The sequence below is a fragment of the Anabas testudineus genome, chromosome 1 (genome assembly GCF_900324465.2).
Source record: "Anabas testudineus chromosome 1, fAnaTes1.2, whole genome shotgun sequence".
Classification (NCBI taxonomy): Eukaryota; Metazoa; Chordata; class Actinopteri; order Anabantiformes; family Anabantidae; genus Anabas; species Anabas testudineus.
This window is the reverse complement of record NC_046610.1, coordinates 19,760,175-19,780,481: the sequence shown is the minus strand read 5'-3', so window position 1 is coordinate 19,780,481 and position 20,307 is coordinate 19,760,175. Positions and strand designations below refer to the sequence as shown.

General features: G+C 40.6%; 4 protein-coding genes across 7 annotated transcripts; 2 read left to right on the top strand and 2 right to left on the bottom strand.

Moving 5' to 3' along the window:
• The first annotated feature begins 1,327 nt into the window (after nucleotides 1–1,327).
• knop1 (lysine-rich nucleolar protein 1) lies at nucleotides 1,328–5,175 on the top strand. Of its 4 annotated transcripts, none has more exons than XM_026360408.1 (7): nucleotides 1,328–1,457; nucleotides 1,679–1,753; nucleotides 2,054–2,122; nucleotides 2,238–3,404; nucleotides 3,486–3,557; nucleotides 3,806–3,874; nucleotides 4,089–5,175. In XM_026360408.1, the coding sequence occupies exons 4-7, from the start codon at nucleotides 2,274–2,276 to the stop codon at nucleotides 4,392–4,394; spliced, it is 1,578 nt and encodes a 525-aa protein (XP_026216193.1). In that variant the 5' UTR covers nucleotides 1,328–1,457; nucleotides 1,679–1,753; nucleotides 2,054–2,122; nucleotides 2,238–2,273; the 3' UTR covers nucleotides 4,395–5,175. The 4 variants fall into 4 exon arrangements, with proteins under 4 accessions (XP_026216193.1, XP_026216190.1, XP_026216192.1 ...); XM_026360405.1 differs by having other exon boundaries at nucleotides 1,402–1,457; nucleotides 1,656–1,753; XM_026360407.1 differs by having other exon boundaries at nucleotides 1,402–1,457; nucleotides 1,653–1,753; nucleotides 3,498–3,557.
• exosc1 (exosome component 1) lies at nucleotides 4,916–8,421 on the bottom strand. The gene is made up of 8 exons (XM_026360409.1): nucleotides 8,375–8,421; nucleotides 7,569–7,684; nucleotides 7,261–7,335; nucleotides 7,050–7,138; nucleotides 6,930–6,963; nucleotides 6,797–6,847; nucleotides 6,385–6,469; nucleotides 4,916–5,679 (listed from the first exon to the last, which is right to left on the bottom strand). Exons 1-8 carry the CDS (start codon nucleotides 8,400–8,402, stop codon nucleotides 5,573–5,575), a joined length of 585 nt encoding a protein of 194 aa, XP_026216194.1. The 5' UTR covers nucleotides 8,403–8,421; the 3' UTR covers nucleotides 4,916–5,572.
• A 739-nt stretch (nucleotides 8,422–9,160) lies between these two features.
• On the bottom strand, nucleotides 9,161–12,006 carry pgam1b (phosphoglycerate mutase 1b). Its single transcript, XM_026360862.1, has 4 exons — nucleotides 11,623–12,006; nucleotides 10,573–10,847; nucleotides 10,278–10,458; nucleotides 9,161–9,725 (listed from the first exon to the last, which is right to left on the bottom strand). The coding sequence occupies exons 1-4, from the start codon at nucleotides 11,759–11,761 to the stop codon at nucleotides 9,556–9,558; spliced, it is 765 nt and encodes a 254-aa protein (XP_026216647.1). The 5' UTR covers nucleotides 11,762–12,006; the 3' UTR covers nucleotides 9,161–9,555.
• Nucleotides 12,007–13,181: 1,175 nt separating this feature from the next.
• pi4k2a (phosphatidylinositol 4-kinase type 2 alpha) lies at nucleotides 13,182–19,874 on the top strand. The gene is made up of 9 exons (XM_026360708.1): nucleotides 13,182–13,665; nucleotides 15,108–15,308; nucleotides 15,385–15,516; nucleotides 16,174–16,327; nucleotides 16,648–16,709; nucleotides 16,829–16,928; nucleotides 17,221–17,354; nucleotides 17,839–17,898; nucleotides 18,784–19,874. The coding sequence occupies exons 1-9, from the start codon at nucleotides 13,327–13,329 to the stop codon at nucleotides 18,943–18,945; spliced, it is 1,344 nt and encodes a 447-aa protein (XP_026216493.1). The 5' UTR covers nucleotides 13,182–13,326; the 3' UTR covers nucleotides 18,946–19,874.
• The last annotated feature ends 433 nt before the right edge of the window (nucleotides 19,875–20,307 follow it).

Sequence of the window (20,307 nt, the reverse complement as noted above, 5' to 3'; positions counted from 1 at the left end):
ATTTCACATTAATAGACTAATAGCAAGAACAACTATTGTTTAGAACTTCTCACAATTAAAACAGTTGTATTAGGTACAATTAAGTACTCTTAATACAGTTGAAAATAAAAAATGAAAAAATATTATTACATATAATTAGTAGAAGTATATACATATTATAGATAATATATAAAAGTTTATATATAATTGATTTAACAACATTCTCGTGATTGTTTGAAGAAACATCTTCCAAAATGCTTTCATTATTTCATCATTTCATTCACTAAAATGTGATCTGATCTTCATCTAAATCAAGAGTATTAACAAATATGATGTGTCTAAAATAATAACACAAATAAAATTCTGCTCTTTCATGTCTTTATTGAGAACAACCATAAAAACCTCACAGTGCTAGTGGAAAAAGTTTGAGACCGCTTGGAATCAATAACTGGTTGACTCCTCTTTGACAAACTTCAGTGCAGCAATGTTCTTCTAGTAAGCAGCAGCTTTCTTCATGGTGTCCTGCTGTAGACACCCTGTTAGTTCAATGTTTTACAGACTGTAGACTCACATAAGAGTATTCGTCTTGTGCTGAACAAACTCAAAAAGAGTTGTTTTTTATCACTTAACATAGCTCTAGTCCACACCTCTAAACTTTTTTGTTTCTACTTATGCTAACACCTGAGTCCAATTAGGGTTCACATACTATTTTTTCCACTCGCAGTTTCTATGGTTGTTCTCAATGAAGACATGAAAGAGCAGAATTATTTTGTGGTATTATTTTAGGCACATTATATTTTTATTATACTTCAATGAAGATCAGATCACATTTTATGACAAATTATTGCAGAAAACTATGAAATTTCAAAAGGTTCACCTACTTTTTTTATTCATGGCCTAAAGATTCAGGGCTGTTAGAGGCTGGGATTGCAGCTGCTCCTTGATGCTGTAGCTGACAGATGGAGGGTAGGTGGCTTCCTGAAAGTCTAAGACTAGGTGTAGGTGAAAGCTGATGCAAATGATGTACAGCAGTAGTCAGACACTGGGGTAGCTTACGCTTGCAACTAGTGCCAAAGCTAAAGGTCGTAAGTATATAGGTTGCGCTTGGCTGTTTAAAGCTGCAGATAGACAGGGTACTCCACTAAGAAACTAATAATAATAATAATACTAGACATTTAAGTGAAGTATTTTGAATACTATTGAATTTGATGCTGTTGATAATAGTGCATGTCTAGTCCAGATTATTGTTCAATGTTCAGGCTTTGTTAAACAATAATTTCAAAGTAAGTGAGGTACTAATACATCTGAGCTGTACTTTTGTACTTTTACATTTCGGTACCGGAACAAAGAACTCAGCGTGTGACGTGTACGCGCTGGTTGCTATGGACGCCTGCCTCGTTGCTAACAGGAACAAGGAAGAACTACTTCCAGGTCAACTAAGTAAACGGGGATCCACGTGAATTATCTTAGTGTTAAAAGTAAGTAAACCGCTCTTCAGAGTTATATTCAACAATGCTTTGTGTAGCTATGATAAAATAGTGTCACCGTGTGGCTTACCAGCTACTTTTCTTCATCATCGGTTCAACCTCCAGCTGCTTTTTCGCTGCTGTTAGCTAGCTAGCATGATGCACCAGAAGTGCAGTAATGTGTTTTCACACAATGTTTATTTTTAGAAGTCTGTGTTCCGTTTATGTTTCAGACGGATTCCGATGAGGACGTGATCTTTGTTTCCGAAAAGTGTGCATCTAAATCCAGTCAAATTACCATTGACCAGGTACTGATGTACTAGACATCCGACTTTTAATCAGAACACTGTTTATGCAGATTGTTTGGTGTTGCATGGCAGTCTACATCACAATGTCACAACCATTGGAACTTCATAAATGTGTTTTGCTACACTAAACTAAAACAAGTGAATTATGAGTAATCTAAAACCCAGAGGAACATAGAGCCAAGAGGCAACTTCGCACACACATTAGGTTAAATGGGTTAAAAAAAGTTTCTCTCTTTCATACATCCAATGTTGTGATATGTTTTATATGCATTTTCGCACTATTCTGCCGTGTTCCTGTAGGAAAAGCTACTGGCCTTACAAAGAGACATTGATCAGGAGTCCCTGCCCAAGCAACCAGCCAAACCCTTGGTTGGTACTGCTCTTTCAGTCACACTTGCACATGCATGAATATGTTCAAACCTGGTTTGGCAGTTTAAACTCAGAGAACAGTCTTATCCTTCTGTAATTTCATTTCTCCCATCAGAAAAGCCAGAGGTCTGTTGCTGTGGAAAAGGTGAAAATGAAAACAGAGGAAAAGAAGAGTCTTGTGAAAAAGGAGAAGAAATTTAAAAAAGAACAAGAAAACTGTGCTGTTGGAGATGGTAGATTAACAGAGGTCAAAAAAGAAAAAAAATCTAAAAAACTTGAGACAGTGGTTATAGAGGAGGAGTCCTTGGATGGATGTAGTGCAAAGACAGAAAAGAAGAAAAAGAAGAAGGGGAGGATTGATGATGAATCTCTCTGTAGTGCCAATGGTTCTGATGTCATGGATGGAAATGACAAAGTCGGCAAAAAGAAGAAGAAAAAGCAGAAGGGTGATCATGAGAATGAAGTTGAAGCTGCCAGGGTTTTGGTTGAAGAAGAAGAAGAAGAAAAACAGAGGAAGGAGAAGAAAGTAAAAAATAAGGCAGTACAAATTAAACCAGAAAATGTGAAGGCAGAGAAAGAAGAGGAGGACATAGAGCAAAAGAAAGCCAGGAAAGGGAAAAAGAAAATTTCAACTGTAAAGATACAGGAGGCTGAGGAGCAAGCTAAAGAAAGGACGAAGAAGGAAAAGGAAACTACTGAAGCTACAACTGGAATAGGTGTAACTAAAAAGAAAGCAAAAGTAGCTGAGAATGGAGGGAGGTTGAAGACACCAGAAGATGCAACTGATGAAGGTGATGAGGTAAAAAGGAAAAAGAAAAAGAAAGAGAGTAAGAAAAAAGTGAAAACTGAAGATGAACACGAAGCAGAAGCACCAGAGATCAAGGTCAACAACAAAATGAGCCAAACGTCACGAGAGACAGAGGCAGAGGATGAAAAAATACTCAACAAGAAGAAGAACAAGTCAGTAAAGACTGAGATTGTTACAAAAGAGGACGGGGAGCAAGAGTTAAAGAGAAAAGTAAAAAAAGAAAAGGCATTGGCAGAGTTCAATGAAGTAGAGGAGACAAAGCCGAAGAAGAAGAAAAAGACAAAGACAAAAGATGAGGCATTATCAAACAAAGAAGCCAAAGAAGAAGCTGAGGAGGATGAACAAAGTAGACAAACTCTAGTCACCGCAAACAAGAAAAACAAGAGGAAGAAGAGCTCTACTCAGGTGGAGAACAGTGCTAGAGGTGGTGCGAAGAAGAAGAAGATCAAAGAGGAGCAAGTGGAAGAGCCACAGGTGACCGAATGTGTCTGTGCTTGGATTCAAGTGGTTTTAAATTTTGCCAGCATGATTACTGAACTTTGTTTTGTGTCTCAGGAGTGTCCACAGGTGGACGTGGTGTTCCTGTCAGAGAAGAGTGGAAACACTGATGAAGTCACCATCAACCAGGTGAACACTTGCTGTGTTATGTTTATGTTGCTGTGACATTTAATGTTTATTATCTATGAGCTGTAATGGGCCTAAATGCTATTTGACATTTTGGGAAGCACACTGATTTGGTTTCTTGCCAAAAGATCCAAAAGGAGACCAATACCAGTCTCAGGTGTAACCAGGGTTCACTTGATACCAAACAGCAAACGACTCTGTGAAGTGCTCGTCATGTCTGTAAAGCTTAATGAAGTGTGTAATGGTTCCAGGAGAGAAGACAGGCTTTACAGATGGAGATTGACAAGGCCTCTCAGCCTCAGAAACCTGCTAAACCTTCGGTCAGTATCAGCTTCTGTCTGTTGGGGGACAATTTAAAAAACAAAAATGATGCAGCAGAAAGATGTTTAGTCTCTGTGGGTTTTGTAACATCCGATCTTTCTGATAATACGCTCATGTCCTCAGTTTGCTCTATATCCTCAGTTTGTAATGCACACCTATGTATTTGTAGTATTGAACCCAGGCAAGATTTCTAAAGATGCCTGTGTTCCTCAGGGTTTCGGCCAGTGGAGCACTGCCCAGTTCGACAGCTCTGAACAGCAGCAGAAGTTCCTGCGGCTAATGGGTGGCTTCAAAAAGGGTTCCCAGCCAGCTGCTGCGAGCACTATAAGAGCAAACATGGCTTTGGGCAAGGAGGCACAGCAGCAGTTGAAGCAAGGGCTTCTGGGAGAGTTTGAGCGTGCTCATTCACGCCGAACAGACTTTAATAACAGGGGGGCAGGACTCGGGTTTACGGCGCCATCCAATAAGAAGTTCTCCATTGACATAAATGCAAGTCGATCAATTCGCTTTGACGATTGAAGCGTGTGTGTCAATGTCTGTATGTTTTCTTTTAACTGTAGATTTGCTGTTCACTGGAGAATCTTAAAACCTGTACATAAATATCAAAACATTGAGGTAATGAACACCCTATATGTACATACTGTTTTGTACATTAAACATGTTCCTGCTTGGGGAGGTGAGCCATTTTTACATTAAAGGTTGAGCATTAGTTCATCATAAAGGGTGATTTTTACTTTGTAGTGATGTAAAATGGTTCGATTTAGTTTTATCTGAGGAGTGATTGATACATCTATTCTTTTTAATAATGGAAAAAAGTGGCTACAAACATAAGCAGTGTTAGCTGACTTTTTAAAACATTTTAACAGACATTTAACAGTGCAGTATTTTACATAAGAGGAATACTACTGAGATATTTATATGGAGGAGGACTGCTGTGTTTTTGTGTTTGAGATTTTCTGCCAGTTGGAACAAATTTGAGCAGGAAAATGGACACCGTCACCTCATCTTATACAGAATACAAAATCTAAAACTCACATTAATAGGTTAGATAGTCATTTTATTTCAATCCTGTTACATTTGTTGTAGAGTGAAGAAAGAAAAGTTACACTTTACATCAAAGATAAAATGGAAACATTTCATTTATGATAAGAGTGAAAAACAGAAATATTTGACTATCAGGTTGAACTTCAATATTCTGTACATGGTAGATTCAATGTTAGACTCCATCACTTTAATTTTCTTTTAAAACTTGATGTCTTTGCACATCAGTTTACTTGAAACTAAAGTTAAAAAAAAAAAACACTTTAAAGTGCAGATTGACTGAGTAATGTTTTGGTCAGACCCTCCCTGGTTCAGACCACATGTTGCCACTTTGCTGTGATAAAATGCAGAAGGTTCATTTTTATCTTTGCATGAGATGCAGTCTGAACCTGTCCTAACCTACTCTTATGTTGACGCAGCTAGCAACTTGGACCACCAGTTTTGCAGCTGTTCTGATGCTTCAGTGTTTTCGAGCTGGCACAGTTTGCAAAGGGAAAGACATTTAAAAACTATTTAAGACATGAAGCCAGAAATAGCCACTCACGTTCTGTCTGTCAGAGAACATCTGAAACAGAGTGGGGGCTACTTGATGATCACGTGTGAAGGAGGGAGGGGAAACTGTGTGTTCCTTGTGAACAAAATACGTTTCAGAACTCTCATGCTTGTAGATACTCTGGCTGCACTCGTGCCACTTTCCGAAACTCTTTGGCGTGAGTCCGTGGACACTGCATCTCACACCAACTGATTGGAACCATCTGGGCACCTGGTTAGCAAAAAAAAAAAAAAAAGAAATATAATAAAGATGGTAAGATTAAAACATCAACATGCATAAATAAAGGTTAAAACCTAAAGAGTAACTAAAAACTAGCACTGATGACAAATGCACACCCAGCTTCCACTGCGTTACCTCGATATTAAAGGAAATGTGAAACATGACGAATTCTCAGAACAGCATCTTTTTTTCTTGGTGAATTTCTGTATGTGTGTCCGACGGCCATGTTCAGAAGTATGACTCAGTCCTAATTCATAATGAATATGAATTTTGATGCAAATCATGACTCACATCTGCTGCTAATAAAGCAGAATTTCTTTTTTTCTGTCTGAGCATTTGATTTATGTGAGCATCATGTTTCAATAACCATTTCTTTCATCACATCCACTGCTCTCAGCCGGAGTGAAAAAATTGGGCTGAGGATGCTTTCGCTCTCCATGTCTCGCTCGCTCACATTACACAGAAAAATTCATGAAACAGCAGACAGAGATTATTAGACTGTTAAATTATGGAATAATTCTAAGGAAAGTAATTAATAAATATCACTAGGCAAATGATTTTGTCACATCTACAGGCAAACAGTAGTAACTCTTTATCTTAGTTATGTCGATGGTTACACTTGTGCCACCTTGTGTTCAAACAGGGTACTACTGTCGCAGTGGTTATAAGTTTATTAAGTTGAATAACGCTATGTACCTGCTTCGCTGTGTGCCACCACCACTCCCAGCTCATTTTCTGCCGTTGTCAACAGGTAATTAGACTGAACATCACCGAGAGAAATCTGACATCACAGGTCAAGGGTCAATTACCCAAAGATAACACTCACACACTACTGATTATGAAGCGGTAAGACTTCTAGTCATAGTTTTCTTACAAGGATCACTGTTCTTTGAATTCACTTTCAGTAAATACCAAGAGTGAACAGGTGCATCTGTCACTGTACGCACTGTAAACCTCACACCTCTTCCGAGAAATACCAACACATTCCCAGAGATCATGGTAACAGCCCTGATGCAGGGCTGCATAGTTTTCGTAGCTGATAAATAGTTTTCTTCTTTCACGTTTGAAAAAGTTCTTTGGCTTTCACTTCAGAGAGGGTGAAGGATACAACTTTTGCCAGGACGATGTCGCCAGGTCGGAAGCTTTTGTATGTTTCCACCTATAACAATGAAGAAAAAGTGTTTGCATTAGGCGTGTCACTTCGATAAACAGACAGGAGCTGCAGAGAAATGGATGATCACCTTGTCTTTCTCTGTAGCGCGCACGTCTTCTTTTCTGTAATGTTAGAGAGAGTGAGCTCAGAATGACAAAAGAAATATGGCCACAAGACATCACTTAATTGTGGAGTCTAATTTAGTTACCTGATGGTTCCTCTGAAACGGTCTTTGAGTGGCGTGGAGCCCACATAGAGGATCTGGACCTTAGCAAACCTGGGGTTGATGCTAGTCACCTGTCCAATCAAAGAGCATTCAAGACAAACCGCCTCTGTGATAAACAGATCCAAAACTAAACTGTATAAAATGAGTTTAAAAGTTCACACAACTATTCCAAGAAATCTGATTTAATGCGTACCTTACAGGTGACTATTGCTCCTACATCTGGCAGTAGTTGTGTTTCCGTTTCCCTCACCACTGAAATCACTGGTAACTAGAAGACACACACATTATTGCAAACACAAGCCACACAAAGCTTGTTCACATTCTTTGATTCCTTTCCTAAACACAACAAGGACATATGGTGCTGATTACATCAGAGGCACTGAACAAACGTGTTTTGCTTCAGTCCTGTTAACAAGGGTTGCGCAACAACTTAATTTAGGCACTCCTACAAGTCTGATTGTCTGCATGTGCAGCCGTCACCTCCAACCCACAACCCCTCACCTCCTCTCCCTCATTTTTCCTGAGCACGTATCCTGCTAGTGAGGAGTATATGTAGCCGTGGCGCAGGTACACTCCTGTGCCAGGAATACAGTCTTCCACACTGCATAGTTTGTCACCTGGAGATGAGAAAAAGAAGATAAGCACAGAGGTAGTGATGCTGAAAAGTGTGCAGTGGATCACTGCTAACAGCAGAATAAAATAATACACTATTGGGAGATACAACACTAAGACAAGGAGTGCAAGACCAGAGGCACATAAGAAATGACAGGAGAGTCTGTAGAGAAACGTACAACCTCCAGAACACACTTCTTTCTGCCCTGACAAGAGGATTTATCAGTCCTTCTAAATCTGTTAATCAGTTAAATTTCGTTAACATTTCCTCCTTCAAAATAAAACGGAGCATTTCCAGCTGTGAGTCAAAACAAGCTGCAGAAGGAATGCTGCGGTCCAGCCCGAGGCGATGGGCACGGCCGCTGATCCAGCCTATAGTAGAAAGTAAACATCGATCAGGACTAACAGTCCCTACTAAACACGGCTATTACCCTCCTGTCTAACAATGGGCCGTATTTGATCTTCAGTTATTCCGTCTTACAACCAACAACAAATCGAAAAGTAGCGTCAAGTGTCACACATGGCAGCTGGAAACAATTAGCAGGAGTTTACACTGTCAAACTGGGGCTTAACTGTATTTTCCACCGACACAGCGACGTCTACAAAAGCCATCATGAACATTAAATGACAAAACGGTTTAATGTCTGGTGTAACGACATCCTAACTACTACTATTTACGAGTTTGCTCCACTCACCTGGAACACACAGCTTCATGGGCGACATGTTTTCGAGAAGAGCAGCTCCTCCGCCGATTGGCTGTGTCGTGCAGCTTGAGTCGATTCTGATTGGCCGGAGATAGTGTGACAGGAAGTAGAAGAAGGACGTCTCGGTCCGCCATGTTTGTTGTGGCACACATGGATATGTGATTTACCATGTGATGCTAACTTAAATTAGCATGGCACAAGTATTCAGAAATTGATTAAATTACATGTATAATCATCAATTAATTTGAATTCCCCAGCTCCCTGACAGTTAATCTTATACGTCTAGTGAGATATTATTTTGTGTTATTAAGCTTAAACGTGACGTTTCTGTTATTTTCTCATTAAATCATTATTTGATATTTTAGATAATTTTTTATCTTTTGCACTTTTACTTAATATTTTAAATTCAGAACGTTTACTTGTATGTATAAACTATGAGTACTACTTTTACTTAAAGTATCATTTACTCAAGTAAAAGTAGTACTCATGAGTACTACTTTTACTTAAGTAAATGATTGGAGTACTTCTTCAAGCAGTGCTCTGAATCATGCTATTATGTATAGTTTAATCTTCCCTTGTATGTATGTGCTATATTTTTCATGGGGCAGCACCCAGTCGAGTCCTGTTCACAACCAAACAGCATAAACAATACATACAAATATGAGAGTTATGCTACAATAATGTTCAGACACTGATCCAAGATTTTACATTATAACATTTATTTTTATTCTCACAATGCCACAGCAAACAAATATCCTCAGTGCAGAGCATTTACAACTTTCCGTTTTAACAACCAGTGCTACTTTCTAGGTTATACTGTTCCCACTGAGCTCGATCTACATACATTGTAAATACTTGGGATGAATCTGCAGGGTTAGTCTGTTTGCTCATATTTCCTGGTCCCTAATTTGCATTTTGGTCAGTGCTCACATGTAACTGATATCTGTTGTCTAAATTAAAATGTATGTTTCAGTATATCACAAAGTGAAAATAATGAAAACAAACACCAGATTGTACATTTGTGTGAAAGCTCGGTATTATTTAAATAAAGTGCACATGGTGTGTGTGTGTGTGCATGCTCAAGTTTGTAATGACAAACTGTAAATGATCTTACTGTAACTTGCTAACTGAACAGCACATGAATGATTTGTACTGCAGAAAGATAAATCTGTCTATTTCTTGACTTTGCCCTGAGCAGCCACAGCTTCCATGGCCTTCTTGACGGTCTCCTCGTCTCCCAGGAACTGCATTGGTCCTATAGGCTTCAGGTTCTTGTCAAGCTCATAGACAATGGGGATACCTGTGGGCAGGTTCAGCTCCATGATGGCCTCCTCCGACATACCTGGGAAACAATAACCGATGTGCAGAGGTTAGAGTGCTGTGTGGATATGCCTTTCATGAATTTGCAGACTGAAGCAGAAGAGCTTTGCTTTAGGGTTGTGACAGTTGCTGCAAGGTGAATATGTGCAACACTTTTTGCTCATAAAATATTGCTAATATCTTTCTTAACTCTTTTAGCATACAACCAACATTATAGCCTATGATTGCTCTGTTAATTGTTTACTTCTTGATACCAATTGGAAATGACCTTTTATTTCAGTGAAGGGCAGTTATATCAGACAGAGAGCAGCATTACAGATTCTGAGAAGTTACACAGGTATGAAAGGTGTAATACTGTGTGCATAATAACCTTAGGACACCCTTAATCATAAGTCAACTTTAATTTAAATTATAGTTAAAAAAAAACTATCCTTCATAGTTTAATTAAACAGGACGTTCCTAATTCAGTGTTTAGTATCATTAAAATAATCAATAAATTGGGAAAGTGTGAAATACACAGTTAGGGGGCACTTTTTGGCACTCAGCACCGCCTCATATGCTTCTTATTTCTTACCCTCAAGATGCTTGACGATGCCTCTGAGACTGTTGCCATGGGCAGCAATCAGCACCCTCTTTCCCTCTTTGATCTGTGGGACTATCTCTTCGTTCCAGTAAGGCAAAGCCCTGGCGATGGTGTCCTTGAGACTCTCACAGGAAGGGAGCTGGTCCTCCGTCAGGTCAGAATAACGTCGGTCCTACAACAGAAGACGGAGTAAATGTTGTCACATGAGTTCAAACTGATGTAACAAAGATGTGTTTATTTATAGGGAAGACAGAGACACTGTTCCACAGTCTTCCTGGGCTGTCACCTTGCTTATGATCTGATAGAAGTTGTGCTCCTCGTCCATGGGTGGGGGTGGAATGTCAAAAGAACGCCTCCAGATCTTGACCTGGGCCTCTCCATGTTTGGCTGCTGTTTCAGCCTTGTTCAGCCCAGTCAGGCCACCGTAGTGACGCTCATTGAGGCGCCAGCTCCGATGAACGGGCACCCACATCTGGTCAATGCTGTCCAAAACAAACCACAGCGTGCGGATGGCCCTCTTCAGCACAGAGGTGTAGCATATATCAAATTCGTAGCCAGCATCTGAGGTAAATCAGAGAGAGGATGAGAAGAAGTAGTAAACATGACAGTTTTACCTAAGTGCAGTGTGCCCTTTATACGTTACATAAGAAAAACCTTCTTTTGATACAGACGTTAGTGCCTAAAGCTGTGAACCTGTTCAGTTTTTGGGACATGAAATGTAAATTAGTGGAGTCAATAAAGAGCTGACGTCCCCAATAAAATAACAAATAGCATCATCAGTGATATCTGTCAGTAGCAGGCATCATCGCTTATTTAAACCATCTGTGTTCTTAGGCTCCTTTCAGAAATTCACCACACGATATATTTCCCCTCATTTATGCAAAGAGAAATTCTAATCATCTTTACTGGAGAACCACAGAGGTAAGGAAAACCTAAAAATAGGGACAGTTTTTACACCAAGGGCAGCAGGACTGTGTGGACTGGTGTGTGACATCATCATGGGCTCTGGGGGAAACATGTCCAGCAAGGACACTGTGATCTGTGCCAGACTGACAGATAGTCAATTTTGCTTGATCAGACATAAAGCAAAAAAAAAAAAAAAAAAAGCAGGACTTGCTATATGTTCCAGTTATTTCATTTGTGACTGTTGAGCCTAATAAACACAGATGTTTCATGGCCTCGTCCCTACTCTGTCTGTGTGTCTGTCTGTGTGTCTCCTGCTGCTGTTGAAACGGGCCGACTACCCGTTTCTCCATCCGGTCGAGTTGCATAAACAGCGCCTTAATCCATCGACCGAGAGAAAGGCTGATTAGGCCCCTGTGACATTATGTAGTACCTTTCAGGGCCTGTCCTCCTCTCTTTGCCTCCTGCTCCCCGGTCTTGCTCAGGTCCGCGTCGAACCAGCCGCAGAAACGGTTCTCCTGGTTCCAGCAGCTCTCTCCATGGCGGATCAGGACCAGCTTGTACGCAGCCATCCTCACACCTACGTCCTCTGCGCTATATTTCCGGAAACTTTGGGGTAAGTGACTCTTTCTGAAATGCGGCAACAGCGTCCGCACACTTGTCCTAACAAACGAGAGGGAGCGAGTGCAGTATTTGTGGTGGTCTGGAGTGATGGAGGGTCCGATCCAGTAGAGACTGCAGGTCCGGCTGAACTTGGCAGATATCACGACACGAGCCCGAGCCCCGTTCCTCTCTTCCTCCTGCTTCCACCAATCAGAGAGCGAGCTGCGTGCGCCGCAGGAGGAGGGAGGCTGGGGGGGGGATGCGCGCAGCGGCACGTCCACAGCTGTGCATCCTGAAGCTGGTGCATCATGTGGAAAAACTAGAAAGAATCATTAGCACAAAGAAATCCGGAATGGACCTCATAGTAAGTGCTGCAGCCCACACATATAGTCAGTTTTGAAATCAGACACACCATAGGCTATTACAAACATCATCACAGAAACACCACTCAGTTTTTAATACTTTGTCATTTAAAAGACTTTTAGCTTTTAATTTGCTGTTTTTAGGAGGACCACGTGGACCTGAGGTGTGACTTGGACTTTCCAGCCATGACAGATAGTGCCTGTATTAGTCACTGGATTGTCAGGGTAGGTGTTGAGGACTGGTTGCCTTGGTTACCAGACCTCAATGTCTCTCATTAAAATCAGAATCTGTCTCTTTGAAGTGAAGCCTGAACATGACACGAGGTTCATGAGCTAGCACGTGTTGTGTAGGGAGCCACAGTAGCTCTAATGGCAAATATACAGGATGTGATTAAACTTTTAAATTGGACTAGTTGCACATCTACTGCATGATGATTTGGTAATGCGTGTATTAGACTAAAAAACAGCCACGATGCCATTACAATTTTAACTTTGTTTTTTTATTTAGTTTTTTGCTGAGATCACTATTGATTGTCAGGGATACATTATATCCACTAGAAAAATAATGACTAAAATATAATGTGCTATTTGTCATAAACATTAATAATGCTATCCTAAGTGATGGTGTTAAATAAGACTATTATTAGAAGACTGAAGTCTTAGTTTTCAGTGTTTGCAGTGTATTGAATTATTTAAAGAGGATTTTTTTTTAAAAGGGTGTTAACGTAGCGGACATCATCAAACCCACAGAGTGTGTAATAGCAGTCAGAGGACTGAACAGTCTGACAGCCACATGTTGAACGATCACTCCCCGCATCAACACATCAACATTAAACATTTTTCAAAGGCTTCTTTATTCACGGGGTTAATTGATTGGGCTGACTATGCTGTCACGTGTCTTCCGTGGGTGGAATAATGATGTCCTATCAGCGCTAGAGATTAGGTTATTGACAGGAGCATCTGGACGCTGATTGGTTCATGATCAAAACACTCAGCGGGTCCCGCCTCTTCCCGGAAGCTGACAGTCATCTGATTTTTTTATTTTTCTTCTGTGTTTCCTTGTTAGCCAGCGTCACTATTAGCCAGCAAAACAACCGTCCCACCATCTTCATCTATAGCGTCGCTTTCTCTTTTTTAGGAGTTCAATTAACTCCTTGTTTATCTCCAGAATCATGGACGAGACGAGTCCGCTTGTCTCTCCGCTCCGGGACTCCGGCGATTTCAGCTACTGTCCCACAGAGCCCACAAGCCCGCGGGGCGCGTTTGGAGGCACACCGGGCTCTGTCGTGCGCATCCCGGCTGGCAGTCCGGGACGCAGCCGAGAGAGACAGCCGCTGTTGGACCGGGACCGCGGGAACTCGCCGCGGGACCCTCACAGAAACGAGTTCCCGGAAGATCCCGAGTTCAGAGAGATTATCCGAAAGGCCGAGCGAGCCATAGAGGAGGGGATCTATCCTGAGAGGATCTACCAGGGATCCAGTGGCAGCTATTTTGTCAAAGACTCACAGGGGGTAAGAAGAGCAGCTGCTAACTCATATCTACCCACAGTTGCTGTCGTGTTTCACGGTCCGTTATGTTGTGACCGATACAATCTGAAGTGTTTCTGATGCATCGACTCTGAAGAGTGAAAGAAAACAGGAGAGTGAAAGTGCTGTAGTCGCTAGAAAGGCCTCCTCTAACTCGGCTGTGATGACTTGGCATATAGGCTGTAAGACATGTAAACACAGCGTGTAGCTGCATGAGACAAATAAACAACCAACTTTTAGATGAGTAGAGAATACATCTCTGATGTCCGACACTGTTCTGCCTGGCAGGTCACTGAAACACTCACAGCTCATAACAACAACTCTCCAAGCACTGATCAGACTAATTACTTGTGTGATAAATGTCTTCTTGTTGCCAAAAATCACACTAACTTAGTTTTAGAGATGTAGGCTGATACACAGAGACCTTTCTTCTCCCCCACCTTTACCAGCTGGTTATTGTGTTTAATGCGTTTCTGGAGTAGAAGAACACAGTCTGATGTATGTAATCGAGCAGTTGTTGAGCACCCCTGTCTGATTTACTACAGCATTTTAATCACTTTACTTTCGCACACACAGTCAAGACCAATCAGTAAATCAGTCCAGACTTTGATCATTATGCAGCATTTATTTCCACTTGTCACCCTCTACTACATGTCCTGGCTCTAATCCTCAGTGTAATGATAAGACATTTTGATCAACACCACTGGAGCCAACTCACAGACACTTTCCTGCCGTTACATCCCAATTTACAGTGTGTATTGAGTTGTTTCAAGGAAAAGGAGAAGGAAGTGTGTCATTGGACTTTTAGCCCCGGACCCTTGCAAATTTCATTTGCCGTTTTTCAGCTTGCAGTCAATGCAAGATTAGATAATCCAGGTATTTCATGTGGCTGTGTGAGGTTTTGATCCTATGACCCCTTCCCCACATACACACACACTCTTCCAGCTTCCTTAGTCACCACCATGCTTGGTAGTCATGTGTTAGCTCTCTGTGATGATATATTTATCTTTTATGACCACATTCATGTGTTTCATGTTGTAATCATTGCATGTGTGAATGCATGTGTGTCATACACATACTACTGTAGAGTTGCACATTTGCTTATCAAATACTCATCTGTCACATAGTTATTTTCACTTATTGTAGAGCACAGTGGTTGTGGGAAACTTTCCTTTATGTAAGAATTTCAATAGTGATCCACATTTCATTCTTTAAAAGCTGTCATTTCCAATTGCTCCTGCCACATAATTCCACTGTCCTGCTGTATGATCTGTATCTTTCATTTGTATTTTCAAATGTGCAAATGCAAATGTTGATATCCTTGAATTTAAATATACACAACAATTATCATGACCAATGAAATCCTCCTTTCTTCTTTATTCATCCACTCATGCATGCACTCACTCACTTCCTCACTTCCTCCATAGAAAATCATTGGTGTCTTCAAACCCAAAAATGAAGAGCCCTATGGCCAGCTGAACCCCAAGTGGACCAAGTGGCTTCAGAAACTGTGCTGTCCCTGCTGTTTTGGTCGCGACTGTTTGGTCCTGAACCAGGGTTACCTCTCAGAGGCTGGGGCCAGCCTGGTTGATCAGAAACTGGAGCTCAACATTGTTCCCAGAACCAAGGTATAGAAATATGCAGTACTTCCTCATAATTACAACAACACACATTTCCTGTTCTAATCAATCTTTTCTCTTTTAGGTGGTGTACTTAGCTAGTGAAACATTCAACTACAGTGCCATAGACAGGGTCAAGTCTCGAGGAAAAAGGCTAGCCCTGGAGAAGGTGCCTAAAGTGGGCCAGCGCTTCCACAGGATTGGGCTGCCCCCCAAGGTAATCTGATAGATTGTAATTCTGCAACTCAGTGATGTTCAGAGAACTGAATTGTCTTGTCATCTTTAACTCCACTTGGTCATTAGTTAGTTTATATTTCTTCAAACGTCTATCAAATACTAAGTGTTAAATAAATGTGGTGCCAGTGAAGTTCATTCATTGTGATATTTATTTACAATGATTTATTGCAGGTATCACTTGTCTTTTAGCTGCACTGGAAGTACACAAATATGTCATTATAGTGTTTGTGTTTAGCCTGGAGTCTGAATAAATGCAAACCTAAAATACCACAAAGAAGTGAGAAACAACAGAGGAGCATTGTTTTATTACAAGATCCATTTAGTATCCTCTGGGACTATCACAAGAAAAACATGAACTTATTTGTTCAACACTGTACAAACTTGATTTACAGAAAAGTTGGAACTTTTTCTTAAATGCATTAAAAACAAAACTGCAATTTGCAACTGCAGTCCAGATCTGCCTCCCTTTAAAATGTGTGGAGCGTCATGAAGTGGAGAATCAATCAATTTTAAATGCTCTTTAGAAAACCTTTCGTTGTGTTGTTTTTTCTAGGGGTGCGATTTTTCTTTTAACACAGTTCAGCACATTAACGACGGTGAGTAAACCAAACATCCTGATCTGCTTCACTTCCTTCAGGTTGGTTCCTTCCAGCTCTTTGTTGATGGATACAAGGATGCAGATTTCTGGCTGCGGAAGTTCGAAGCAGAGCCTTTGCCCGAAAACACCAACCGTCAGCTCCAGCTGCAGTTCGAGCGGCTTGTGGTACTTGATTACATCATAAGGAACACAGGCATGTGGTCACTCTGCTCAGCACTACGACTGCTCGTTCTCACCGGAGTACAACACAGATGTCTTTTAGAATATGTATTGTTAATTAAGATACATGGTCCATTTACTTAAGTGCCGTTCAAGTACTGTTCAAATTATTATCATATTATTAGTATATTCTGCGACTTGACTCTGGACGGAGCTGGCTGAGACTGAATGGTTGTAACTTAAAATATACATTATATTCAATGACAGGGTCTTGAATCCGCTGGCTGAAAGAAATTATTAATATTTGATACAGTTTGTTACTGTTGATATTGAATTCATTATTTGGTATCGCAGACAGGGGAAATGACAACTGGCTGCTGAAGTATGACTGTCCCATGGACTCTGTTGGGAACAGGGTGAGGACACACAGACACTGTCAACTTACATCATAACTAAATAATATGTTTGTTTTTTTTTGCATTAAATACAATAACTAATTGCATTCCTGCTTGTTCCTTTGACACCCTTTCTCTAGGACACAGACTGGGTGGTGGTAAAGGAACCCATCATCAAGCTGGCAGCCATAGACAATGGCCTTGCTTTCCCCCTCAAGCACCCTGACTCCTGGAGAGCCTGTAAGCATCTACGCCAGCACTGTTGGGACCAATCACTGCTCATCCTCTACAGGATTCAGTTCATGCTTTTAAACAATCTGTTTCTGTCTTTTTCATAGTGTGTCCAGTGTTACAGCTGTCATGTATTTTATCTTACAGCTATTTCAGCTTCCTTTTTATTCACCTTTTCATTCTGTTTTCATTGTGCCTAAACTTTGTCTATATATTTTCACTCTGCTCTTTTCACACGGTATTAATAATTATCTCAAGTAGTTAATATAATCAAAAAGACACTCTTTTGTTGTCCAAACAGATCCTTTCTACTGGGCGTGGCTTTCCCAGGCCAAAGTTCCTTTCTCCCAGGAAATCAAAGAATTGGTCCTGCCCAAACTCTCTGACCCAAATTTCATCAAAGACCTGGAAGAGGACCTTTATGAGTTATTCAAGGTATGGAGAGACTGCAGTTAATATTCAACATTCAACCTATGTAGATTAGAGTACCATAACATTAGGAAAGGTGTTACTAATGTTGCTAATTACACCTCCTATCAATTCATTTTAGTTGTTTTTTTTTGTTATAAACAAACGCTAATAAAATAAATTAAACAAATATAAAAATGTTTCACTAAACCATCACAAACGTACTTTTGGTGTGCACCTGTGTGTAGTCTATGTAACCTGTTGTTAGTTATACATGGGTTCAAATACCTACTCCACTTCAGCTTAAAAATAATTGTTATTTTTGTGAAAACTCACAGGATCTTTTTTCTTTATACTGCTTGCAATTGAGAACTTTCAGAGTGTGACTGAGAAGTGGAAATGCAGAACATACTGTACACATTGAAATGAGGAAAACTGTGAGATGGAGGATGACTCAGCTCTGTGGTTGTATATGTTCTGTATAACGTGTGTTGTCCTTTCTGTCTCACAGAAAGACCCTGGTTTTGACAGAGGACAATTTCACAAACAAGTAGCTGTAATGAGGGGGCAGGTAAGTTTTTTCCTCCAGGCACATTTAATAGTATTTACATACACCCTAAAGTGCCCCGCATAATAATTAGGACATTACCTATCGTGTATGCATTTGCCTCTGTACTCCGCAGTTCGAGATTTATAGTTAAAAAAAAAAAAGTACATACAGCTAGTTTCATGGTCTCTATCGTTTGGGTCTTCACTTCACTGCATTAAAGGCTTTTTCGGTTTGGTTCGAATCAGGTCATAGACTTGGCCACTCAGGAATAGTCTATTTTTAACTTTCAACAACCACCTTGTTGCTTTAGCAGGACGTTTTAGATAATTGTCTTGCAGTAGAATCAACCATCGGCCAGTGGGTTTTGTGGGATACACTTTAACTTGAGCGTAATGCGTCTATGCACTTCAGAAGTCAGTTTGCTACTGCAGGACCTTTGAATTTAAGTGAGCCAGGTCCTGTAGCAGCTAGATGAGGTTCTATGCTTTCGATTTTGCACAGTTCCTTCCCACCTCCACATTTTGTTTTTGCCAACCAAGTTAATCTTGGTTTCATATGTCGACAAGGCCTTTCACCACAACGCTGTTTACTCTTTAAGTACTTGGCAAACTGCAACCTGTTAATTAACTTGTAATTATACATTGTAAAAATGTACAAATAATAAAAAAAAAACAACAACCCATAAATAAAACCCAGCAAATGGAATAACAACGGGTCTCTGTCCAAACCATTAAGGAGGGCACTGCATTTGTCTGGCGGCATCTAATAGAGGAAGTCAGACATGCAAGTCACAGAACTGGCGGTATTTCCACCACTTCTTCTGTCAGCAGTTTCGTGCCACTGTCTTTCTGACACTTCTAAGCTATCCTGAGTGTTTTGTTATACTATTTCTTTCCTTCACCTTAGATCCTGAACCTGTGCCAAGCCCTGAAGGATGGTAAAACACCCCTCCAGTTGGTTCAGATGCCCCCAGTAATTGTTGAAACAGCCAGAGCACCTCAGAGAGCAAACAGTGAGTCCTACACACAGAGTTTCCAGAGCAGAAGACCCTTCTTCACCTGGTGGTAGGAAAGGGACAGCGAAGGGAAGGACAAAGAACAGCAGGAAGCTGGAGTGAGATTTGCGTTTGGAAGAGAGGACAGAATCTCTGAGTGCAGGTTTCTGTCCTGGAACCAGAAAATATCATCACCCTTCCCTCCTCTTCTAAAGGATACTTTGATTACAGGGAGAGAGTGAGTGGGTGGAGATAGTTGAGGCCAAAAGAGGAAGAATTTCACAACATAGATTCCTGTTTGCCTCTGTGCCTTGTGAGGATGTCAGTGAAGAATTGGTGGCTAAATAATGAAGATTCTGTACTTTTCCATGAGAGAGAAAGATTTCAGTGAGACGCCCGAGGTTTCTGTTGGACTCCTGGGTTCATATGTTTGCTCACACACATGCATGCCAGTCAAAAATCTCCCGTCCTTTAGTTTTTGAATGGGAGTTGTTGCATTCCAAGTTTTTTTTTTTTTTTTTTCCTTATACCTCTCTGCCTTTTGATATTCACCTGCATCATTAAGTTAAACGCCCTGGTGAAGCAGTGGTGCCCCCTTTAATAAAAAAGAAAAGACTACATTGTGGTTAAGTCTTAATGATCTGGCAACTGGGCACTCAGGGGTGCCTGTACACAAGACACTAGTTTCATGGTTACTCATTACATCCTGACTGTTTAATGGAGGCTCTGCAAATCATCTGGAGTGATATTGGAAAGCGGGGCCACTGTTGGTTAAGGAAAGACACTGTTCAAAAAAGTAAGACTGGCTCATCTAATTTGTCCTCTCCCACTAATGATGGAGGGTGGGTATGGGTGGGGGCTCCCATTTGTCTTGATTTCTGTTCATTTTCAGGCTTGGCGGACCTCAGTAAACAACAAACTTCCTGCTGTACTGAACTGACATGAAATGTAATGTGACAATGCACTGTATAATTTGTATGTAATATTTAATGATAGATTATAATTAAAACATATACCATTAATACAGACGGTGTGTGTTTGCGAGTTGTTTCCAGTCTGACATTACTTTTTTCTTTTCACTTTTTTTAATGGAAAAACTGCAGATAATCACTGAGTGCTTCAGTTGAATTCAGCTCATTGTTTTGGTTTTTATGGTGGGCAACTTGGTTCAGTCCTGCCAGTCTTAGTTTTATTTTTTCCAGTAACAGTTTTTAGTGAGAGAGATTTGCCGACAGATTTGCTGTCAGAACCAAATGGCAGACAGTTAGCTGGTGAACACACTGGAGTGAAGTGTTGGAGAGAACACTGAACTTACACACAGAAACATCTCCAGCTGAATGTTAACGTTGTTCCATGTCTTCTAGTTGTGTAAATATATTATTAATAGTATTTAGTATACAAAGACACCTCAAACGTTGTCTTAAAGTTCTCCTACA